The sequence below is a fragment of the Jaculus jaculus genome, chromosome 9 (genome assembly GCF_020740685.1).
Source record: "Jaculus jaculus isolate mJacJac1 chromosome 9, mJacJac1.mat.Y.cur, whole genome shotgun sequence".
Lineage (NCBI taxonomy): Eukaryota > Metazoa > Chordata > Mammalia > Rodentia > Dipodidae > Jaculus > Jaculus jaculus.
Genome location: NC_059110.1, coordinates 31,214,682 through 31,240,722, shown reverse-complemented (window position 1 = coordinate 31,240,722; position 26,041 = coordinate 31,214,682). Strand labels below are relative to the sequence as shown.

The 26,041-nt window shown below is 44.2% G+C and overlaps 1 protein-coding gene across 1 annotated transcript in view; it reads right to left on the bottom strand.

Annotated features, from left to right (window-relative positions):
• Positions 1-26,041, bottom strand: part of Sgk1 (serum/glucocorticoid regulated kinase 1) — a 183,786-nt gene that overhangs the window by 99,880 nt on the left and 57,865 nt on the right. Inside the window, exon 2 of the mRNA XM_004651185.3 lies at positions 7,545-7,760. Within this exon, the coding sequence (XP_004651242.1) occupies positions 7,545-7,760 (216 nt within the window). The remainder of the gene's footprint in view (positions 1-7,544; positions 7,761-26,041) is intronic.

The following is a 26,041-nucleotide window of genomic DNA, read 5'->3' as shown; positions in this document are numbered from 1 at the left end:
TATATATATGTAAGTAGAAGGACAGATTAATGGGGGTGAAAAGGCCTAAGTGAGGTCAGGGGAAGGGATTGAATAAAGGAAAGGAGGAGGGAAGGCTAATCAAAATATAAGAGGATATAAATAATTCATATGGAAACCTACTTTTCTTGGACAATGGAACACTCAGGAGCCATAGATTGTTACTAGAAAATTTTCGGTTCCAGGGATGGGATACCTTCCAGTGAGTTGTTGGCCAGGGAGGTCCTTGATGCCCCCAAAATATTACAGGCCATTGTCGAGGCCCTTGGTTTCCCACCAGGAATAGATGGTAAGACCCTATTGCTGAAGACTCCACATACTTGGGTTGCAGGTCACTGAGAAATCCTGCTGGAGCTGAACTGAAAACCCCTTCCATGTAAACCAGCTGACAGAAAGCTGGAAAAAGCCATACTGTATGCAGCTCAATGGGAGAGAGAGAAATCACCAGTGACAATACTCTACAGTGGACACTGCAAGCCTTATATTTGGCCAACCAGGTGCAATAGTGGCATATCTGTTATGGTGGAAGCCAACTTCTCTCTACTTGGACTGGAGGCCTGCTCCATGGGACGGAATACATCCCTGATACTGAAAACTTAAAACAGGGGTAGTCATGAGCCCTAGGAGTATAACATCTGTTGCTGTCTGACTAAATGTATATACTATGTTCATCAAACTGCCCAGTACGCGCTTCTCTTAATGTCCATATCCATATATTAATGCTACTCTCACTTTTTCACTAGAGACCTTTCTCTTTTCAGATGGCAGTGAGCTTGGGATGACTCAGAAAGCATCATGGTGCTGAGAAGTGACAGGAGTGCTCAGCACTGCAATATCTCCATCACACCTTCCAAGGCTCAGGGTCCATTGCAGAAGAGGTGGTGGAAAGAATGTAAGAACCAAAGGAAAGGTAGGACTCCTTACAATATGCTCCTCCAGACACAAAATGGCCTGGATATCCATGACCTCACAGTGCCTGACACTACCTACACAAGACCATCATAAGAGGAGGAAAAGATCATGACATTAAAATAAAAGAGAGACTGATTGAGAGGGGGAGGGGATATGATGGAGAGTGGAGTTTCAAAGGGAAAAGTAGGGAGAGGGAGGGAATTACCCTGAGATATTGTTTACAATCACGGAAGTTGTTAATTATAAAAAAAAAATCAAGGGCTGGAGAAATGGCTTAGCGGTTAAGCGCTTGCCTGTGAAGCCTAAGGACCCCGGTTCGAGGCTCGGTTCCCCAGGTCCCACGTTAGCCAGATGCACAAGGGGGCGCACGCGTCTGGAGTTCGTTTGCAGAGGCTGGAAGCCCTGGCGCGCCCATTCTCTCTCTCTCCCTCTATGTGTCTTTCTCTCTGTGTCTGTAGCTCTCAAATAAATAAATAAAAAATGAACAAAAAATATTTTTAAAAAAATCAAAATAAAATTATTTCTGGGGCAGTGGAGGTCTATATGTGCCATGGTGCCTCAGAAGAGAAACTTGGTGTGTTAACTTGAGACAGGGTCTCTTTGCTTGTTTGCCTCGGGAAAGGCCAGACTAGCTGGCACAGGGGATTTTCCCAGCTCCATCTCCCATGTTGATGTGCTTTTTCAGATTACAGATGTGTGTATCAGTTTGCATCTGGCTTGATGTACTCTGCTGGCTTGTGGAGCAAGGTCTTTAATGGCGTAGCCATTTCCCCAGCCATTTCCTGTTCGTTTGTTTTTAACTTTCAGATGAATGCTTTCTCAAGGATATAACATGGTTGGAAATCGAGTGAAGAAGGGCAATTGTTAGGTGACAAGCTCAGAACCCTCCAGGCAGCCATTCCCGGGAAACCATACTATGTCGTGTTAAAAGTAGAAAACTGGGCAGAGGGCAGTTTGTAGCAGTTTATTTCCATCCCTATAAGCCTTCATTAAAAAAAAATAATAATAAAGTATGATGCAATTAAAGGAAATCAGAAATCTTTACAGTTGTCTGGCTTTTTTTTAAGTCTAGTTTTTCTGGTATCTTTTTAAGAAAGATCAGGAAAACCTCAAGACAACATGAGAGTCAGGATGGAACTTATTCATTCCCCAGGTGATCATTTCCCTTTGAACCTTCTCGCCCTTTCAAAGCTGACAACTTGACCATGAAATCTAAGGATCGCTTGCGCACTGCTTGAGCGCTGCTGGCCTGGCGGCTGGAGATGCAAACCCTGAAGAGAGAGCGCTCAGGCCCTTGCCCAGAGCTGTGCGGGCTGCTTCCTTAAGAAGGTCTTCTATTACTGTCTTTGGTGAACTGCCAAGGATAAAGAGGCTGGCACCTCACACTTCGCCATACCCAAGGCTCGCTAATAATTCTTCGGAGTAGCACGGGCCACAGCTGCTCCAGGTTGCAGGGCTCCTTCCCGATAGTTTTGACCTCACTGGGCCTTAAAAACAGCGCACCACTCACTCACCGCCCTGGCTGCAGTCCCTGCCTGCTGACTCAGCGCCTTCCAAGCTGTCTTCGATTCAAAGACAGGGGAGTCGGAGGAAATCCTCTCTCAGCCAAATCTACCCCATACGAGAGGGCAGACTTAATGAGAATCAGCCGAGAGCCCTTGGCAGGCCGGCAGCCGCTGGAATGCACGTGATTTACAGCCAAGCCGGGCTGCAGATCCTTCTTACTCTTTCTTTTTTTGTGCTATGAAATTTTACATGAAGACAATTTCAAACTTCACTAATGAGGGCAAAAAGGGAAAAAAAGGGGGGCGGGAAGGGAGCACACTAATTTATAGCATGTAGGGACGGTCCTGGGAGGAGATGAGAAAACAAGCCCCTAACATCTCAGGACTGCAGGACTTGCTATATGGATTCCCAAGCAAGCATTCCCCTGTGGCCAGAGCAGGCTCCTTGACAGACTGAAGCTAATGAGGGTGCTGAGGGGAGATCAAGGATTGTGGAGATTTTTGTTTGTTTGTTTGTTTTCCACCAGAGCCTTTCTTTGTAGTGATGGAATGTTCTCTGGATAGAAGACCTTCTTTGTGATGGTGTGTGACTTTGTACCAATAGGCTTGTAAATATTTCCTTTCCGCCAGTGGGTTTTTTTGGTAGGCATGGTGTTGACCTCAAAGCCATAAGTAATATAGGAATATTGTCTTAAAAGTCAAGACAAAACACTAATGTCCTTCTCGACTAATCTCCCTGACCTCATTACCACCAAGTCTAATCTTTGGGAGGTGGTTTTTCACAACGGAAATTTCACGTATATACTTCCAGATCTTTTTATTTATTTTAAACACATGCATAACTGAACACGGTGGCACATGCTTATCATCTCAGCACTTACAGGGCAAAGCAGAAGGACCAGGCGTTAAGAACAGCCTTGGCTGCATGACCAGCTGGAAGCCAGCCTGGGCCATATGAGATGCTGGCTCAAAATACCAAACTAAATGAACAGATAAACAAACATATGCATACAAAAACATATATGTGAGACCTGCAGAAAGAAATTCAAAAAATAAATAAGTGCAGGCTGGAGAGATAGCTCAGTGGCGAGGGCATTTGCCTGCATAGCCTAATGACCTGGGTTCGAATTCCCAGTACCAATGTAAAGCCAGTTGCAGAAAGTGGTGCCTGCGTCTGGAGTTCATTTGCAGTGACTAGAAGGTCTGGCGCACTCATTCTCTCTCTCTCTCTCTACCCTCTCTCTGTCTTTGTCTCTCTTCTGTCTCTCCATGCTTGCACATAAAATAAAATAAATAAGCCAGGCTTGGTAGCCCACGCCTTTAATCCCAGCCCTCAGGAAGCTGAGGTAGGAGGAGCACTGTGAGTTCAAGGCCACCCTGAGACTACACAGTGAATTCCAGGTCAGCCTGAGCTAGAGTGAGATCCTTCCTTCCTTCCTTCCTTCCTTCCTTCCTTCCTTCCTTCCTTCCTTCCTTTCTTTCTTTCTTTCTTTCTCTTCTTTTTCTTTTTTTCCTTCTTTCTTTCCTTTTTCTTTTCTTTCTTTCTTTTTCTTTTTTTTCTTTTTTTTGAGATTTGGTTTCTTATATCCCAGACTGGCCTCCATCTTGCTATATAAATATGAGTGAACTTGATAACCTTGCACTCTTGACCCTCCTGCCTGTAACTCCCAAGTGCAGGGATTACGGGTATGTGCCACTGCACCCTACTTTGCCCAGTCTTTTTAACTGATGTATAGCAGTCTACAGCAGGAACGTATCATAATTAATTTCCTGTGGTTTTACAATCCTGTTATGCAGTGATATTTCCATTTTTATCACAATTTCCAACATTTCTGATATCACTATTAAATAAGCAACTACTTCTTTAGTGTAGATGTGGAGATATGGGCTTGTTCAATCAAAGGGGCGGGGCTCTTGGACTGAGAGATGTCCCGGTTGGTCAATGCTTGGCACACAGCATGAGGACCTGAGTTGGGATTGCAGGCATCCATATAAACGCCGGTCATGGCAGTGCGTACCCATAATCCCAGTTCTGGGGAGAAGGAAACAGGAGAATACCTAGGGTTTCATGGATAGCTAGTCTAGCCTAATCAGTGAACTCTAGGTTCAGAGGGACAGAGAGAGAAAGAGAGAGGCCTTGTCTCAAACAGTAAGGTAGCGAGCGATGGGTGGCATAACTGATGTCCACCTTTGGCCTCCGCACACCCATACGTATATGAGCATGCATACACACACACTCCACACACACATCCACAAACATTTTGAAATCTTAACGTTTTTCAAAGAGGAACACTGAAACACCCCCTTCCACTATGGATGACGATTCCTCCAGTGTTTTCCACCAACCTAATATTATCATTGAATTTTTGACAATATGCCACGTGAAAGAACAAAAGCGGGGGTTTCCTTGTTTCGATTTGTATTTCCTTGATAATGTTACAAGCTCCTAAGTAGTTTTCAAGTTCTTTTACTTCCTATGAGCTCAGAGCTAGAAGAACGCATGACTGTGAACCCCAGGTGGGTGAATTGGCTAGACATGATGTTGGCCTTCAGACTGTGGGCGTTTTTCCTTTTCTTTTTTCTTTTGTCGAGGTAGGGTCTCACTCTAGCCCAGGCTGACCTGGAATTCACTATGTAGTCTCAGGCTGGCCTTGAACTCTTGATGGTCCTCCTACTTCTGCCTCCCGATTAGAAGTAAGGATTAAAAGTATGAGCCCGGCTCAGACTATTTTCAGTTTCTAATTTCAGCAAGCTGTGGTCAGCTAGTGTGCCTTGCATGATCTTTGCCCTTTGGAATTTGATGAGATATGTGTCATGGTTTAATTATTGGTCTGTTTTTATAATGGTTCCATGTATGCTTTATGTGATTTATATCCTTTGTTTATTACATGTAAATATCTACATGAATTAAATTTGTTTGTTTTACTATTACTTTATTTAATTTTGAGACAGGGTCTTATTCATGCTGACCTTGAAGTCATACCCCCCCTACCTCAGTCTCCCAAGCACTGGGGTTATAGGTATATCACACAACTCTCAGCTTGATTGTTCTATTAATATTCTCTATGCCTATTTTCATTGTTTTTATTTAAAGCCTTACACATGCTAGGCAGGTGCTCTATCCCTGAGTTGCACTCTCCATCTTTTTTTTTTTAATATTTTATTATTATTTATTTATTTGAAAGACAGAGACACAGAGAGAGAATGGGTGTGCCAGGACCTCCAGTCACTGTAAGTGAACTCCAGATGCATATGCCACTGTGTGCATCTGGCTTACTTGGGCCCTGGGGAATAGAAACTTGGTCCTTTAGCTTGGCAGACAAGCACCTTAACTGCTAAGCCATGTCTCCAGCACACCCCCCCCCCCAAGCTCCATCTTCTCGATTTAGGAAATTCCAGGAGCAGTGTGATTAAAAAGTCTTTCATGGGCTGGAGAGATGGCTTAGTGGTTAAGCTCTTGCCTGTGAAGCCTAAGGACCCCGGTTTGAGGCTCGGTTCCCCAGGTCCCACGTTAACCAGATGCACAAGGGGGCGCACGCGTCTGGAGTTCGTTTGCAGAGGCTGGAAGCCCTGGCGCGCCCATTCTCTCTCTCTCCCTCTATCTGTCATACTCTCTGTGTCTGTTGCTCTCAAATAAATAAATAATTAATTAAAAAAAAAAAAAGAAAAAAGTCTTTCATAAAACTTGAAATTGGCCAAGTTTGTATTTCTACCAGTTGCTGCCTTAAATATTTCCCATGTTATATTCAGTGCATACCATTTTGCAAATGTTTTATCTTCTTGGTAAATATCTTTCATCAGTGTGAAATATTCCTTTTGTTCCTATCCCTTTTTTGTCTTACATTGTACTTTGTTTGGTATTTAGATCATATCATTAAAACGACTTGCCATGGGTTAGGCTTTGCCAGGAGCCTCTTGGTTTTTTGCCTTCCTGGTTATCCTGCTTATTGGCTGTGAAACTCTTTTGGACTCCGCTTTTCTGCCTGCCTGCTGTTTTTCAGAGATTTCATACCATATTTATCCCTACAATGGCACACCTTATTTCAGAGCACTATCACAGGCTGAAATCTGTGTTTTTTGTCATTTTAGACAGGAGGGGCAGACAACATGATTCCTTCAGGCTGGCTTCTTGATCCAATCCTATACTTTCCTTAATACCAGATTTTTGTTGTTTTTGTTTTTGTTTCTCAAGGTAGGGTCTTGCTCTAGGCCAGGCTGACCTGGAATTCACTATGTAGTCTCAAGGTGGCCACAAACGCATGATAATCCTCCTACCTCTGCTTCTTAGAGTGCTGGAATAAAAGGCATCAAAACCAAGCCAGGCTAAAAACCTTTTTTTTTTTTTCAAAGTAGGGTCTCACTCTAGCCCAGGTTGACCTGGAATTCACTCTGTAGTCTCAGGGTGGCCTCGAACTCATGGTGATCCTCTTACCGCTGCCTCCCGAGTGCTGGGATTAAAGGCGTGAGCCACCACGCCCGGCTAAAACTTTGTTTTTTTAAGGTCCAGTTTCACCCTGGTCCAGACTGACCTGGAATTCACTATGTAGTCTCAGGGTGGCCTTGAACTCACAGCGATTCTCTTACCTCTGCCTCCCAAGTGCTGAGATTAAAGGTGTGCGCCACCACACAGCTTCTCCATGAAGAAATCTGCTCAGAAACATTGTATTGATGTCCTAGTATTAAAAGGAACTCTGATTCCAAGTCTTAAAACGTTTCTTTTAACATCTAAAATGATCCCTTTATCTCTGGAAAATACTCATCTTGAAACAAGTGGTGGTGGAGGTTACTGACATAGACCAGCTTATAACGTACTTATTTGAAATAACATATTAGAAGGTCATCTGCAGTTTATAGTAGGCAACCACTTGCTCTGTCTTCTAGAAACTATATTTTAATGTAAATATAAATAGCCAGGCGAGGAAGACCCCATTTCATATTAACAAAAAAGGAGAAAATACGGTTTAACAAAAACCACCATTGCATATTCTCCTCAGAACCTTTATGAATATGCATTTTAATTTTTTTGTTGTTGGTGCATTCTCTGGCACAAAGGCAAGGGGGTTTTATAAACCTTCCAGACGAATGGGCCCATAGCAAAACGGAACTTACTTCACACCCAGACTGGATTTCCCAGGAACCGGGCTCCTTCTCTGGAGGAGGCATTCCTCGCTGGAAAGGGTGCTCGCTCAGGCAGGACTGGCACAAGGCGGGCTCAAAGTCTGGCTCACCAGGAGGGAGGTGAACCCCCGAGGGACCAGTGTACTTCAGGCCGGAGCTCTGATGCTTATCCATACTGACCATCGGGCTCTTGATCCATCTTCGTACCTACAGAGTATGAAAGAAAAGAAAAGGAACCAATGCCTTTGCTACCCTCAGTGAAGTTCTGCGGGGAAAGTTGGTGAGACGGCCACTCATCAGGGGAAAACTGCGTCTCGCAGCTCCTGTGCCCTTGCTGAGCCGATGCTGGCCATTCACTTCCCGTCACCATTTACTACGTGGCTGTCCATTTCATCGCACCGAGTCTAGCTCATTTGTAAGGCAGGGGCAATAATATTTCCTCTCTGGTTATTGATAACTTTTTACAATGTTTTCATTTTACTTCATTGTTATTATTTTGCAGGGCTGGGAATCGAACACACTCTATCACTGAGCTAGCTCCACAGCCCTACGACAAGTGTTCTTATTTTTATGTTTCTAAGGGCAGAAGGGTTTATTTGCACTCATACTTTTAGGGGATATGGTGAGGCCTGGTGGAAGGGCATGGTGGCAGGCAGCTTCGTGTGTCGGCAGCGTACAGCTGGGATGCTCCACTCTTCATGTCTTGCTGGAACCGTAAGTGGAGCCAGGCTATAAACTCTCAAGGCTTCCTCTCAGACAGCTGAGCATTTTTCTGAGGCAGACTCTGGATTGGTTAATTTCAGTTGTCAGCTTGATTGGATTAATAAACAAAGGATGAATGAAGCATGCTTTTGTATGACTATGAGAGTATTTCTTTTCTGGTTCTGGGAAGATGGGTCAGTAGTTAATGGTGCTTGCTTGCAAAGCCTGCCAGCCAGGGCTCAATTCTCAAGCCATCAGAGTAAGCCAGAAGCAAAAAGTTGCATGAGCATCTGGCATTCATTTGCAGTAGCAAGAAACCCTGGCACACTATGCACATACATGTGCGAATAAATAGGTTTTTTTTTTGTTATTGTTGTTTTTGTTTGTTTGTTTTGTTTTGTTTTGTTTTCGAGGTAGGGTCTCACTCTGGCTCAGGCTGACCTGGAATTCACTATGTAGTCTCAGGGTGGTTTCAAATTCTTGGCAATCCTCCTACCTCTGCCTCCTGAGGGCTGGGATTAAAGGTGTGCGCCACCACGCCTGGCTGCCAATGATAACCTTAAACTACTGATACGCCCACCTCTAAAGCTCTGGGAGTATAGGTAGGTGCCACCATACCTAGTTTGTGAGGCTGTCTCTAGAGACAATTAGATCCTGAGTGCTCTGATCTAAACCTTGATGATAATATGATGTCATTCTTAGTATGTAGTAGAAGGCAGGGGAGGCCCAGTTAGAGAAAAGTGGTCACTGGGGTTGCATCCTTAGAGCTAAACCTTTCCTTGGAGCTCTGTTTCATAGTCACCATTAAGAAAGTCTCAGGCCACAGGTTCCTACCAACATAATGTTTTGCCCATGAGTTCGAATCTGAGATTACAGAGTGAGTGCCAGGTCAGCCTGGGCTAAAGTGAGACCCTACCTGGAAAAAACAACAGCAACAACAAATTTGTTTATAAAAGAAATTGAAGGGGTGGGGAGATGCTTAGTAGTTAAAAATACTTGCTCCACAGGCTGGAGGGATGGCTTAGCAGTTACAGCGTTTGCCCACAAAGCCACAGGTCCCATGCTCGATTCCCCAGGACGCACGTTAGCCAGATGCACAAGGGGGCACACTCATCTGGAGTTCATTTGCAGTGGCTGGAGGCCCTGGCATACCTATTCTCTCTCTCTCTTCCTCCTCTTTCTCTGTCAAATAAATAAACAAATAAATAAACTTTTAAAAATGCTTGCTCGACAAGCCTGCCAACCACATAGTGAATTCCAGGTCAGCCTGAGCCGGAGTGAGAACCTACCTCGAAAAAACAAGCCACAGTACCCATTCCAAAAGCCAGATGCACAATGGTGCATGTATCTGGGATTCTAACACACCTATAGTCATGGGGCTGGAGGCAGGGGCGCAGGGTCAGGAGAATGCTGAAGCTCAGGGCCAGCTGGGGTTCCCAGTGGCAAACAGGAAGAGAGACCCTCTCTCAAACAAGATTGAAGGTGAGTACGGATACCCTGAGCTTGTCCTCTGACCTGCGCACACGTGCTCTTGCAAGTGTGCCTCCCCAACCCCCCAACACACACATGAAATCATGGCCTGGACGGAGGGGCAGCCTAGAATCTCCAACTCCTCCACTCCTTGGAAGGCCAAGGCAGGGGAACCACTCGCATTTAAGGCCAGCCTGACCAGCCTAATGAGAACTCGTCTCAAAATAAACATTTTAGTGAGGATGACAGTGACCTTAGGATGACTCGGAAGGCATCATGGTGCTGAGAAGAAGTGACAGAGGAGTGCCCAGCACTGCAACATCTCCCTAGTTCTCCGTGAGTGTTTTCATTGTCTTCCTTTTACAACATTCTATCCTTGTATTTTTTTTTCTTATAGATGTCACGTTGATTTATAAACACTTTTCTGAGCTATCATTTCATTTCTTAAGGAATAATTTTTTTGCCTTTTTGAAGTTTTACCTTTATACATTTTTTTTGGCATTAAAAAGAAAAGCAGGGGAGCCGGGTGTGGTGGTGCATACCTTTAGTCCCAGCACTTGGGAGGCAGAGGTAGGAGTTCGAGGCCACCCTGAGACTCCATAGTGAATTCCAGGAGAGCCTGAGCTAGAGTGAAACCCTACCTCAAAAAACCAAAAAAAAAAAAAAAAGAAAAAAGAAAAGAAAAGAAAGCTGTGGAGATGCCTTTGCAGTTAAGGTACTTGCCTGCAAAGCCAAAGGACCCAGGTTCGATTCCCCAGGACCCACATAAGCCAGATGCACAAGGTGGCACATGTATCTGGAATTCATTTGCAGTGGCTGGAGGCCCTAGTGTGCCCAGCCCCTCTCTGTCTATCTCTGCTTTTCTCTCTCTCTCAAATAAATAAATAAATATTAAAAGAAGAAGAAGAAGAACCAGGTGTAGTGGCACACGCCTTTAATCCCAGCACTCAGGAGGCAGAAGTAGGAGGATCACTGTGAGTTCAAGGCCACCTGAGACTCCATAGTGAATTCCAGGTCAGCCTGGGCTAGAGTGAGACCCTGCCTCTGAAAAAAAAAAAAAGAAAAAGACTTTTTTTTGTGTGTAACTTTGTGCACCAGGCTTTATGAGTACTGGGGAACTGAACCTAGGCCACCAGGGTTTGTAAGCAAGCAATTTTAACCACTGAACCATCTCCCCAGCCCTAGGAATAATTTTATTTAAGGTTTACAATTAAAATCACATTTCTTACCGGAATGGTAGCGCACACCTTTAATCCCAGCACTTGGGAGACCAATATAAGAGGATGGCTCTGAGTTCAAGGCCAGCCTAAAACTACATAGTGAATTTCAGGTCAGCCTGGCCTACAGCAAAACCCTACCTTGAAAAACCAAAATAAAAAATAAAAATATAAATAAAATGATATTTCTTTCTTTGGTTACAAAAATACTTTTAATTTTATTATTTGTTTTATTCGTGTGTCCTCCCTACCTTCCTTTCTTATTCCTTCCCTTCCCTCCCTTCCTCCCTCCCTTCCTTCCTTCCTTCCCTTCTGTCTTTCATTCTTCCCCCTTTTCTCCCTTCCTTCTCTGTCTTTCCTTTCTTAGCTTTTGTTTATTTATTTGCAAGAAAGGGAGAGATATGGGTGTGTCAGGGCCTCTTGCCACTGCAAATGAACTCCAGATACATGTGCCACTTTGTATATTTGGCTTTGTATGGGCACTGTGGGGAATCAAACTTGGGCCAACCAAGTTTTGTAAGCAAGTGCCTATAACCGCTAGCCATCTCCCCAGCCAGCCTTCCTTTTCCCTTTCCTCTCTCTTTCTCTTTCTCTCTTTCTTTCTCTCTCTCTCTCCCTCTTTCTTTCTTTCTTTCTCTCTTTCTTTCTCTCTCTCTCTCTCTCTCTCTCTCTCTCTCTTTCTTTCTTTCGGAAAGACATCTTGATGAATAACACAGACTGGCCTTAAATTGCTGATGTTCCTATCTCAGCTTCCCAAGTACTGGCGAACACATATTTACGTGCCATCATGTAGTACTGAATGAAAAATCATCTCTTTCTCCTGGGGATGAAAAACAGGATCTTGCTTGTACTAAGCAAGTGCTCTACCACTAAGCTACATTTCCAGCCCTTGTATTCTCTTCAATAGCAGTTTAAAGTATATTTTACAATTTTTATTTATTAATTTTGTTTTTGTTTTTTGAGGTAGGATTTTACTCTAGCCCAGGCTGACCTGGAATTCACTATGTAGTCTCACGGTGGCCTCGAACTCTTGGTTAACCTTATGCCCGGTTAAAATTTATTTTTTATTTTTGTTTTGACACTCTCGTACATGTATCTAGTATTTTGATCTTATTTTCCCTCAATTTATTATTTGCTTCTCTCTGCCACTTAACTTTTCTTCCCAATTTATCCTCATCCTACTTTCATGACTTTTTTTTTGGGGGGGGGGCGTTTCGAGGTGGTGTCTCACTGTAGCTCAGGCTGACCTGGAATTCACTATGTAGTCTCAGGGTGGCCTCGAACTCACAGCAATCCTCCTACCTCTGCTTCCCAAGTGCTTGGATTAAAGGTGTGCGCCACCATGCCTGGCTCAACTTATTTTTTTATTTGCATTATTTATTTGTATTATTTTGTCCAGCTAAATTGTGGATTTGTTTTTATTTATTTATTTATTTATTTGAGAGCGACAGACACAGAGAGAAAGACAGATAGAGGGAGAGAGAGAGAATGGGCGCGCCAGGGCTTCCAGCCTCTGCAAACGAACTCCAGACGCGTGTGCCCCCTTGTGCATCTGGCTAACGTGGGTCCTGGGGAACCGAGCCTCGAACCGGGGTCCTTAGGCTTCACAGGCAAGCGCTTAACCGCTAAGCCAGCTCTCCAGCCCGGATTTGTTGTTTTTTGAGATAGGGTAGGTACCACTCTAGCCCAGGTTGACCTGGAACTCACTCTGTAGTCCCAGGCGAGCCTAGAACCCATAGCAATCCACCCGTCTCTGCCTCCCAAGTGCTGGGATTAAAGTTGAACACCACAATACCCAGATAGCTTGTGATGTTTGCCTCACTAGTTTTTGCACTCTGGCACCACACACATATGAATAGGTTTACTTAATGGGCCTGGATGTAGTTATAAGGTAAGAGTGTTTACCTACCATGTTATGGGATTTTTAGTCCCCACTATTACAAAAGAAAACTGTGTGTCTGGTTCATGAATGAGCGTCTAAAGGAAACTAATAGTGTGAAATTATAATAAAATCTCTCTTCCTGATATTGGTCTCTAAGTTCTTGGAGTATTTGTCAGTGCTAGCGATTGAGGCTGGTGTCTCTTGCATGCAAGGCAGACGCTCTCCCACTGGGTTACAATCCCCAGCCTTCCAAGTGTGCTTCTGATCAGCCTAGAAAGCATTCAATTCCGCCGGGGATGGAAAATATTATTATTCAGAAGGCTTTGAGCTTGAAGTTGGTAATCGTTCCTGCTTTATTTCCAAATGACTTTAAAATTAATGGTTTTTACTCTGGCTTTCTTTCAATCTCTTCTGCCAAGTTGATTTAACTTTGGAGTTACTATGAACAGGATATGAATAGATTAATCTTCAACTGTATTTGCAAGTGATACGGACTCAGATTCTTGGTGTCTTGACATGTAAAATCCCCCAGGCCCCACACAGTAGTCTTATGGAGCTTGAGCTACAAGTAGGAGGTATGCATTTATTTATTAAGAGGAAATATTATTTATCCAATAAATAAGTGAAGTCTAGCATGTAAGACAGAAAATAAAGTAGCAAAAGAAAAAGAAGGAAGGAAGGAAGGAAGGAAGGAAGGAAGGAAGGAAGGAAGGAAGGAAGGAAGGAAGGAAGAAAGAAAAGAGAAAAAAGGAAAGAAAGAAGGGAAGGATGACTGGGGTTGGAGAGGTCTATTTTCATCTGAGAAGATAACAGGGCTTCGGCTTGTCAATGCAGACCTGAGCAATAAAGGCAGAGAGTGGTAAAACAGAGATCCAGGAGGGGGAACCCAGGCAGAAAACGTAACTGAGACTTGAAGCGGTAGCTAGGCAAACAAAACCAAACAGTGAATGTTGTGGATTTACTTGGGAACTATGTGTCCAGGCTTTAGCCCCATATTTCGAGGCATTTCGTTCTTAGAATCCACTGTACACATGTCCCTGAAGGTTAGAGAAACCTGTAAATTATTTTCTAAGGGAAGCTATGTTTTAGCTGGGCGTGGTGGCGCACGCCTTTGGTCCCAGCCCTTGGAATCCTGAAGTTAGGGGTACGTTGGGAGTTCAAAGCCAGCCTGGGGCTACAGCAAGTGCATGAGTTCCAGGTCAACATGAACTAGGGTGAGACCCTGCCTGGAGGGTGGGCGGGGGGTGGGGGATCAAAAACAAAAAGAACTTGTTTGGGGCTAAAGAGCTGGTTCAGTGGTAAAAGCACACTTGCTTGCAAAACTTGGCAACTCATGTAAAGCCAGATACACAAAGTGGCACGTGTGTCTGGAGTTTCTCTGCAATGACAGAAGACCAGAACACGCTCATCTTCTCATAGTCTCTTTCTCAAATAAATCAATAAAAATATTAAAAAAAAAAAACTCGGATGGGAGAGGGTACGTTTGTGCATTAACTCATTCCACTGAGGACACGGGGTAAGTTGGGATATTATTTACTTTACTAGAGAAACATATGACGCTAAAAAAAGAAAAAAAGAAAAAGAAAGGAAAAAGAAAAGAAAAGAAAGAAAGAAAGAAAGAAAAAAAGAAAAACCTTGACAAAGTAACCTACACTGAGGCTTCTGACAAGAGAAAATAATAACTATTTCTCTGCAGGGGAAGTAGCCAGAGAAATGCTACATTTCCTCAGTGTATGGGAGGGAAAGTGTTACAAAAAATGGACAAAGGGATACATTTTCTAGAAGCAGGACCATTGCTGGTGTTTATTGCATGCCTTATCTTGAAATTATTTCATCTCCTTTGGCTAAAGCCCCGTTCTGGCTTCAGTAAGTGGCTTCTCTGTTACTTGCTGACACTTTCCACTGGCTTTGTGGCCTCACAAGTGGCTTTTACAGGCCCCTAATTAAGCACAGGGTTTATGGTGTTTACTTGATCCCCAGAAATTCCCGCTCCCCCTCCCCCAGAGTGGCTGGGGTGTGAGTGGACACAGAGCCCTTCCCCTCCCCCTCTGCCCCTTGCAGCCCTGGGCAAGGTGCCCTGCAAAAGTGCTGAGCAGAGAAACCTCCCTGGAGCCCTGGGGGAATTCAAGCTACAACCCGCCCATTGTGCTCCTCCAGGGCAGCCGGTCGCTGCTCAGGTGCAGGGAAGCCCGGCCACAATGGCTCCGAGCAGAGTCCAGCTGCTGCTGCTGCAAGAGCCCTGAATGCCCGGACGCCGAGGCAGCCCGGGCTGATGGACCACCTGGGCCTGGTTTTATTCAGAGCTCAGCGAGCATTTGTCCATTTGGGGAGAGCGTTGCTGTAAACAAACAGACGCGGACTGGGGAGAGACATCCTCCCCGCGGCCAGCAGGGCAAGAATTCCCTGCCCGCCGCCTGGACTTTGGAAGCAAGGCTCCCCAGAGACGGCTGGTTTGCTTCATGGATGCTCTGAACTGTGCCTGCGTCAACTGCTGAACCAAATTCTTAGCTAAATCTAGTCCACCTTGGTTGTCTTCTTTTTATTTTTATTTTTTAATTTGGAAAAAAAAATAACAATGCTTTGCAGAAGCAATAATCCTCGGACTACAAGATTGCCAGAGGTGATTAAGGAGATTGGCCAGATTCTAGGGATTTTCCACTTGTGGTTTTTTTTTTTGTTCTATTATGCAATAGTAAACAGATATTACTCTTCATTTAAAAAGGTTTAGCTGATAATAATATCAACTGATGCAGAAAACTGAGAGCTCGGCAGGCTGTGTGAACTCGGAGGGCAGAACCTTCTAGTGTCCCGGGTCCCTTCACTTTGGGGTGGGTGGTGCTGGTGTTTCCTTCTCAAAAGCCACGAGAACCTAAAGTTGGGCACAAATGTAGTTTCAGACAGGCATCCTTTTATCAGTGAAACCCACTGTTTATATGCCAGGCTGTTGGCGCCTTGCAATCCCACCAGGGAGACGAAAACAGGAGGGTCATAGGGAGTTTGAGGGCCAGTCTGGGCTCTGTAGTGGGTTCCAGGCCAGTCCGGGCTACATAGAAGACCCTGTCACAAAACAAAACAAAACAAAATGCAGGGGTGGGGGAGGCAATACTGATGAAGTCAAGCCGGTTTCCTAGAGAAATTACTTGGACAGCTCAGTCAATGATGAACAGGGGACAGTCCTCTCTCCCTGTCTTACTCCTTGCCCAGAGGCTGGCTGTTAGCAGGCTTTCTCTAACATCAGTGCCGCCGGGAGCTGCTCCTCCAGCCTGTCTCCTAAATAAAATGATAGTGCTGACTTAGAAGGTCAGTAGGTAACATTGACTTTCTTTAATTTATTTTTATTTATTTGAGAGCGATAGAGAAAGAGGCAGGGAGAGAGACAGAGAAAGAATGGGCGCACCAGGGCCTCCAGCCACTGCAAAGGAACTCCAGATGCATGCGCCCCCCCCCATGCATCTGGCTAACGTGGGTCCTGGGGAACTGAGCCTCGAACCTGGGTCCTTAAGCTTCACAGGCAAGTGCTTAACCGCTAAGCCACCTCTCCAGCTCAACACTGACTTTCCTCATTGCAGTTTTGCTTTCTCTGGGCATCTCCAGGGCTTAACACTTATCCGAAACCATGAATTCTTCTATTTACTCCTATGTCTTGTCCAGGTGGGTTGTTAAGGGTAAGACCAATTTCTCAGGGTTTGTAAGCTACGGGGCACACACCTTTATTCCCAGCACAGGGACAGAGGTAAGAGGAGCACTGTGAGTTTGAGGTCTGTCTGGGACCGTAGAGTGACTTCCCTGTCAGCCTGGGCTAGAGTGAGACCCAACATAGAAAAAAAACAAACTTTTTTTTTTTTTGTTGTTGTTGTTTTTGAAGTACCATCTTGCTCTAGCCCAGGCTGACCTGGAATTCACTGTGTAGTCTTAGGTTAGCTTTGAACTCTCAGTGATCCTCCTACTTCTGCCTCTCAAGTGCTGGAATTAAAGACATTGCCATCACGCCCAGCTGGTAAACAATATTTTTTTTTAAGATCTCAGAGGCAAACATATCATCTTATAAATAAAATAAGCAATAAAATAGTAATGGCTTGACTATTTATAATGACAGCTGTTTATTTATAGACCTCAACATGCTCTGCTAAGACCCTCTGTTCAGGTAAGAACTCTGTTCTATTTACTTACTTCCCTTACACAGCGCTACCTTGTGGCTCTGGAATTCCCCATCTTTCCAAGCCCTTGGGAATTCCGAGTCCCTTCCACAACCAAACATCCCATTCTAGGTTCTCAAGGTCTAACCTTGTACCTCCCCAGGCCTAGTCTGAGGGAAGGGGCTGGGGAAGAACACTGGGCAGAGGATGGAGGAGGGCGGATGCATGGTGGGACATAGCAGAATTCTCACCTCTGACACAGCACATTGCTGTGAAATATAAACACAAAACCCAGACCTAGCCTTGAACTTCCAGCTCAATAATTTAAGGTTTCCTTCTTCCTAATCTATTGCAGTTCCTGCCCCCAAAGTATTAGCATATAGAGTTTAAGAGTTTGATAACGAGTTTTTTTTTGTTTTTTTTTAGAATTGTGGTTCTCTTAACATGGGTAAATTTTACCCTGAATTCAGTCCATATACAGAAGAAGAAAGTACCTATGGGAATATACTGGCTACATTTTTTATTTGTATTGGTTGACAGAGAAATTAAGTGGCAAGACAAAACAAAACAAACAAACAAACAAAAAAAAGCATGATAGGATGCCATAAAACTGAATCTTGTTCCAATATGGATTTTTCTTTTCAACAAGATAATATTAATGCTGTGAACTTCATTCATCTGCCTGTCTCTTTAACAAGCCAGCCAGTCAACCAAGCAATCCACCTAACTTGTATGGTGCAAAGGCTTGGTGTTTTAAGGATAAGCCTGGCCTGAGAAAGGGGCTTTCAGAGTTCCATTCAGTTTATTATACTGTCAAGAGATACACAGCTACTGTACTGATCATTCTGCTTACAGAAGGCCAAATCTAAGAGGGTATTTTTTTTCCCAATACAGATAGGTTTTCAGAATCTTCAATATAAGGTGTTAGAACTACATAGGCAAAGGCATACCTCATGTCTCACCCCATTCCCTTGGCCCTTGCCTGCTGGGCACAGCTTGCTGCAAAGGGGAATTTAGTTTGGATAATGCTTTGTCATGGCAGTCTCGTGGAATTACTTATAGTAAATTTACAGTGAAAACTTACAGGCATTTTGTGCATACTCTCTTATTCACCAGCTTCTAAACTCCAAAACCAAAATACAGCCACATACTAGGGAGATGAACTTTAGGCAAAGACAAAGTAAGTAGGGGCTTCCTCACAGAATCCCACATTTAGGTAATGGCGCCACCACCGACTGCGTAGCTTTTCCGATAACTGAGCAAACAAAAACTAAATAGTGGTCCAGCATATCAAACTCTTCTTCAAGATCGAAGAAAGTCATGGACATCACTGGGAAAGTGCTCTATATTTCCAGTGAAATGTTAGTCCACTGATCTGTCAGGAAGATTGTCTTCAAGGATAACGAGGTTTTTGAAATGTAGGTTCAGTTTGTCCCATTCCTTTATATTGTGAGACTGATCCTTTTGCTTGAATTTGTTTTTCTGGGACAGAAGAGGCAGAGGAGGAGAAGGAAGGAGCAGGAGGGGGAAATTATTTCAGATATTAACTTTAAATGTCATCACATGCGGGCTGGAGAGATGGCTTAGCAGTTAAGGCGCTTGCTTGCAAAGCCAAAGGACCACGGTTCAATTCCCCAGGACCCATGTAAGCCAGATGCACAAGATGGCACATGCATCTGGAGTTGGTTTGCAGTGGCTGGAGGCCCTGATATGCTCATTCGCTCTCTCTCTCTCAAATAAATAAAAATAATTAAATAAAAAGTCATCATGCTGACAGAAAGCTGGAAGAAGCCATTCTACATGCAGTTCAATGGGAGAAAGAGATACCACCAGTGAAGATACTCAACAGTGGACACTGCAAGCCTTATAATTGGCCAACCAGGCCAAATGAGCCAATGGGTGCAATAGCGGCACGTCTATCATGGTGGAAAACAACTGCCCTCCAATTGGACTAGAGGTCTGCTTCATTGGGGGGAATACATCCCTGATACTGAAAACTTAAAACAGGGGTAGTCATGAGCCCTAGGGGTGTAACATCAGCTGATGTCTGGATAAATGTAAATACTATGCTTATCAAACTGCCCGGTAGCACTTATGTTTTTTTTTGTTGTTGTTGTTGTTTGTTTTGTTTTTTTTCGAGGTAGGGTCTCACTCTGGCCCAGGCTGACCTGGAATTAACTATATAGTCTCAGGGTGGCCTTGAACTCATGGCGATCCTCCTACCTCTGCCTCCCAAGTGCTGGGATTAAAGGCGTGCGCCACCACGCCCGGCACGTAGACTTCTCTTAATATTCATACCCTTATATTAATGCTACTCTCACTTTGGGTAGAGAATCTTCTCTTTTCAGATGGCAGTGGCTTTGGGATGACTCAGAAGGCATCACAGTGCTGGAAAGAAGTGACTGGAGTACTGAATAACATCTCAATCACACCTTCCAAGGCTCAGGGTCTAATGAGGAAGAGATGGCAGAAAGAATGTAAGAGCCAAAGGAAGGGTAGGACTCCTTACAACATGCTCCCTTTAGATGTAAAATGGCCTGGATATTCATGACCTCACAGTGCCTGACACTACCTACACAAGACCATCATAAGAGGAGGAAAAGATCGTGACATCAAAATAAAAGAGAGACCGATTGAGATGGGGAGGGGATATGACGGAGAATGGAATTTCAAAGGGGAAAGTGGGGGAAGGGAGGGTATTACCATGGGATATTTTTTATAATCATGGAAAATGTTAATAAAGATTGAGAAAAAAAAATTGAGAAAAAAAAGTCATCATGTGCTATTTGCTTTGGAGACTAGGGGAAAAAAAGGCTTAAGGGAAATACAGTTACTGACAAAACCTGGCCTTTTTCTTCTTCAGTTTTTTTTTTTTTGTTGTTGTTGTTGTTGTTTTGTATTTTGAGGAAGGATCTCACTCTAGCTAGGCTGACCTGGAATTTGCTATGTCATCTCAGGGTGGCCTCGAACTCACAGCTATCCTCCTACCTCTGCCTCCCAATTAATTGCTGAGATTAAAGGAGTACGTCACCACTCGGGCTAGACCTGGCCTTCTTGTCCACCATAATCCACCAATTTTCGAAATTTTCTCTCCTGCTGCCTCCAAGAAATTCATTTTGCAGTATTTTTTACCTTCTCTCTCCCTCTCCCTCTCTCTCTCTCTCTCTCTCTCTCTCTCTCTCTGTCTCTCTGTCTCTCGGCTACTGACTCTTAGCATACTCTTGCAATATTTCTAAAAGCTAGCAAACTAAAAACAGCCCCTTTACACACCCACAATCTATGCCTTGTTCTAGCATCCCCTTCCCCCACCACCTCAACTCTTTCTCTTTATAGCCAAGTTTCATGGAACAATAATCTCCATTTCATCACTTCACATCCGTCGCAACCAAATAACATTGGTGGGTCACTTTCTGTCCACTGGGACTGAAGTAAAGAACAACTTGGAAGGCCTCATGCTATCGCCACAAGTTTTCACCAAGATGTCGATAGTGCTTGTGGCCCAATCATCTGGACGCCTCTCCAGGCTAGCCTCGTTCGCACACATAGCGGTATGTAGGTTTTGTAAAAAAAATATTCTTATTTATTTATTTGCAAGGAGAGAGTGGGGGATGGGCACACCCAGGCCTCTAGCTACTGCAAAGAAACTCCAGATGCATGTGCCACTTTGTGCATTTGGCTTTACGTGGGTACTGGGGAAGCAAACCTCAGCTGTCAGGCTTTGCAAGGAAGTGTCCTTAACTGCTGGTCATCTGTCCAGACCAGTATTCAGTTTTCAGTGGGATTCACTCTCTATAAACTCATTGTAAATTGAACATAATGTAAGTGGAAAATGCATTTAAGCCACTTAATAACCTCTGAGCTTCAGAGCTCAGCAGCTCAGTGTTAGCCATTTTCCATATGACTGTGGGATCACGAGAGGGGACACTATGCCAGGAAAATAAAAAAACAAACACAAGCACAAATGGGCAGTATCTTGCCAGGTGTAGTGACACATTTCTAGAATGCTAGCACTTGGCAGGCAGAGCTTAAGGCCAGCCTGGGCTATATAATCTATTTTCCAAGCAAGCCCCACCCCCCCACACCCCAAAGCAGTTGAAAAATATCTGTGTTTTTACTAAATGAGCAATGATTTTGCACCATGACAAAGTTGAAAAGCCCATAATTCACCATCTTCAATTGGAACCCTTTTCTTCTTGCAGCATTTAAAGCTTTCACCATAACCAAGCATGGTGGCTCACACTGTAATCTCAACACTCAGAAAGCTGAGGTAGGAGGATCAGAAGTTTAACTCAATCTTGGCTACACACAGACTTTGAGATCAACATGGACTACATAAGTCTCTCTTTCTTAAGAAAAAAAATTTTGGGCTAAGGAGATGGCTCAGAAGCTAAAGGTGCTTGCTTATAAAGCCCACGAGCCCTGGTTCAAATCCCCAGTACTCACGTAAAGCCAAATACACAAATTGGCACTTGCATCTGGAGATTGTTTGCAGTGGCAGGAAGCCCTACAATGCCCATTTTCTCCTCTTTTTCTCTCTCTCTCAAATAAATAAATAAGCTAGGGTGTGGTGGCTCATGCCTTTAATCCCAGCACTTGGGAGGCAGAAGTAGGAGGATTGCTGTGAGTTCGAGGTCACCCTGAGACTACATGGTGAATTCCAGGTCAGCCTGGACTAGAATGAGACCCTCAGAAAACAAAACAAAAATCAAGTAAATAAATAAAATATATAAAAAATACAATCTATTTTTGTTTATTTACTTAAGAGAGAGTATGGGCATGCAGGGCATCTTGCCACTACAAACAAACTCTAGACTTATACACCACTTTATACATCTAGCTTTCTGTGGGTACTGGGCAATTAAACCCTAGCCAGTAGGCTTCACAAGCCAGGACCTTTAACTACTGAGTCATCTCCCCAGCACTCTGCAGTTCTCTCTCAAAAAACAAAAACAAAATATAAAACACCAACAAAGTTTCAACAAAAGTCAACAACTATCAGTGGAGTTGACAACAGAAATCAACTGTCACTATTTTTCAAAAACTATATTCCTGGGACTGGAGAGATGGCTTAGCGATTAAGGTGCTTGCCTGCGAAGCCTAAGGACTCAGGTTCGATTCTCCAGGTCCCACATAAGCCAGATGCACTTGGTGGCACATGTGTCTGCAGTTCGTTTGCAGTGGTTAGAGGCCCTGGTGTGCCCATTCTCTCCCTCTTTCTCTCTCTCTCTTTTCTCCCCTCTCCTCTCTGTCAAACAAAACAAAACAAAAAACAAAACTATAGTCCTGGTATTATGACGTGGGGATGTGTGTGTGTGTGTGTGTGTGTGTGTGTTTTTGTGTGCTGACCTTGAAGAGAAGGTGCTAACATTTCAAAGGGGACTGACACATTTGAGCTTATGGTTTCTCATGACATCAGTTTTAATATTTTATTTTTACTTATTTATTTGAGAGTGAAAGAGACAGAGAGAGAGAAAAAAGAAAAGAGAGAGAAAATGGGCACACCAGGACTCCAGCCACGGCAAACGAACTCCAGACATATGCCACCTTGTGCATATGGCTTACATGGGTTCTGGGGAATCGAACCCAGGTCCTTTGGCTTTGCAGGCAAGTACCTTAATTACTAAGCCATCCCTCCAGTAACATCAGTTTGAATGTAGCAAACAGTTAACAGTAAACACTCAAGAACAGTTCTGCCAGGCAGAAAAGCCGGGAGGCACCACTTAGAACTCAGTTCCTGCATTGGTGAGAAGGAGATCATTAGAGGTAGAGGGTCAGCAGAGAGGATAAGGCACAGTACTTACTCATCACACTGATGATGAGTGTGTGTGGTTAACACTCACTACTGTAGTGATGATGTTATTCCATGACAGTTTTATTCAAAGTGTTGCGGGAGAAAGGATGGTGGGTTTTGGCCCAGTTGGGAGAAATCAGGGGAGGTTTCCTAGAGGAAATGATGGTTAGATTAAATATTTAAGGTTAAGTCAAAGGGCACCAGGTGAAAAAATAATGGAAAAGGCATTTCCAATACAGGGAATGACAGAGGCCAAAGTCCAGAGGCGGGAGTCTACAAAGGATGTTTCAGAAACAAGCCCCAGATAGGCTTATAAGATAAAAGATAAATGTTTTTGTTTTTAAAGCAGAGGTGAGAACTGAAGAGACAGAGGAAGCCTGAGTCATGAGGCAGTGAGGTGCCGCTGAAGTGTTTTCAGCAGGAAAAAGGGGGCATCAGATATTTTTCAAAGCAGTAGGAAGGACAGATTTAAAGAAGGACGTAAGTAGCTAGGTGAGTCAGAAATGAGTGAGAAACGAGATAAATGAGGCCCAAACGAGAGCAGTGTGTTGAGAATGTAAGGGAGGTTGAATCATCAAATCTCTCATTCATCTCTCAAGTTTGTGCTCTTCCCCATGGGAGCACTATTTTCTCATCATCTGGGTTCTTAAAGCCACTATCTAAATGACCTTGCACTTGAAACCCATCTTCTTCACTGGACACACACCATCCTTCCAAATGCAAGCCCTGATCTTGTCACTAGCTGGGGCTGGCTGCAGTAGCTTTAAAATCTATTTGATCAGGATTGGTGGTCTTTAAAATCTAAAGCCCTCTGCAGACGGAACTAAAATAATTATTCTCTTACCAAAAGTAACTTTAAAAAAAAATTAAACCTTATTTTTATTTATTTGAGAGAGAGAGAGAAAGAGGCAGAGAGAGGGAGAGAGAGAAAGGGCGCACCAGGGCCTCCAGCCACTGCAAACAAACTCCAGACGCATGCGCCCCCTTGTGCATCTGGCTAACGTGGGTCCTGGGGAATCAAACCAAGGTTCTGTGGCTTTGCAGGCAAATGCATTAACTGCTAAACCATCTCTCCAGCCCCATTTTTTTAAAAAAATACAAATGTATTGACATTGTCTACTCCAGCCAATTTTCCTAAAATGCTGGTTGACTTCATGAGTGAGAAACACCCATGTAGATGGTATATGTGTTGGTGTGGAGTGCCAAGTTCTGTAGGATCTGGTCTCCCTAATGCATCCAGACCCTCCTTCATGCCCCCTCAGATCCACTTGTCCTCCCGAGAACTCTGCCCACACAGCTCCTTTGATGAAATGGACAGCCCGCATTCCACGTTCCTTTACTTGCCTGTTTTCCCCTGTCAGAACGTGAATTCCCTGAAAACTGCAGCCCTACTGTCTGTCACGTGACTTAACGGGACATTTACCAAGTTCCTTCTGTGAGTCTTCTCTGATTTTTTCCCCTACCAATTCCTTAAGAGATTAAGATTAAGAGATCCTGAGCCATCTCTCTAGCCCAAAGAATTCATTTTTATTTATTTGCAAGGAGAGAGAGACAGAGAGAGTGGGCGAGCGTGTGGGCGTGCATGAGAATGGTCATGCCAAAACCTCTTGTCACTGCCAAACAAACTCCAGATGCATGTGCCACTTTGAACGACTGGCTTTATGTCCCACCCCAATTCCTATCTACCTTTATACTGAGTCAGTGCTGACAAGGAGACACTTGCCACCACACCAGAGCTGGCTCAGCTCTCAGCATGGGAAGTAATGGAGGACTCTGTTGACTAGCTCATCCCTAGGTATTATTCAAGGCCCAAGGAGTAAAAAGGTAGGTGATAATTCTGTCTTTATGAAGTCAGTCTCACAGCATAAAGTCTCGTGTTTGGGGACCAGTGCAACAGGGCTGTGGAGAGACAAGGGTTTGGGTGGAAGCGGAGGGTTTACAAGCAGTGGGAGCACCTCAGGGCGACGGAGCTAAGAGGGTAGAGGGTTGAGCTCCTACTCCTGTGTTCTCACCTCTGCTGGCTTGGGAATGAACCCCTCGGGTACACCGTGTGCTGGAGGAACTAGAGCGGACCCAGACCAAGAGCAGCCTGCACCCGGAGAGCAAGCGCTGTGTACCGAGGAGGCACAGAGAAGGCCTTTCTTTGCATCCCCGTCCAAACCTGGGTATGACAGGGAGCTTAAAAAGTTCAGAGTGTTAGGCTGGAGAGATGGCTTAGCGGTTAAGGCGTTTGCCTGCAAAGCCAAAGGATCCTGGTTCAATTCTCCAGGTCCCCACGTAAGCCAGATGCACAAAGGGGCACATGCATCTGGAGTTCCCTGGAGTGCCCATTCTCTCTCTCTAGCTATTTCTCTCCTTCTCTCTCTCAAATAAATAAATTAATTACATTTTTTAAAAAGTTCAGAGTGTTGGGCTAGGGCGATTGCTCAGTGGTTAAGGCTCTTTCCTGCACAGCCTAATGAACCCAGGTTCCATTCCCCAGTACTCATGTAAAGCAGGATGCACAAAGTGGTGCATGGGTCTGGAGTTCGTTTGCAGCTGCTGGAGACCCCATTGCACCCATTCTCTTTGTCTATCTCTCTGCTTTCAAACAAATAAATAATAATAAATAATAATTCAGGGTGTGATGGCATTTGCCCAGAATGTGGGGAGAAGAGTCAGGAGGATTAGAAGTTCAAGGCCAGTGTCAACCACATAGTTGGAGCCTGGGCTACATGAGACTCTATCTTTAAAAAAAAGGGTGGGGGGATTGCTGGGCATGGTGGCACATGTCTTTAATCCCAGCACTTGGGAGGCAGAGATAGGAGGATTGCTGTGAGTTCAAGGTCACCCTGAGACTACATAGTGAATTCCAGGTCATCCTGGGCCAGAATGAGACCCTACCTCAAAAAAACAAACAAAAAAAGGGGGGGGGGTGGAGAGATGGCTTAACAGTTAAGGCACATGCCTGCAAAGCCTAAGGACCTAGGTTTGATTCTCCAGGTCCCATGTAAGCCAGATGCACATGGTGGTACATGCATCTGGAGTTCATTTGCATTGGCTAGAGATCCTGGCGTGCCCATTCCCTCTCTCTCTCTTTCTCTCCCTCTCTCTGTCTCTAATAGATAAGTAAAAATAACTCTTTTCAAAAAGAAGTGGAAGAGGAGGAAAGAGAAAAAAAAATGGATAAATGGATTTTCTTCTGTGACAAATTGGATTAAGAGAATGGATTGTAGTTCTAACTTTTTGATGACCTTGAGCAAGATCTTCATTGACTTCAAGCCTGTAAAACAGGTCATAGAGAGGCAGAT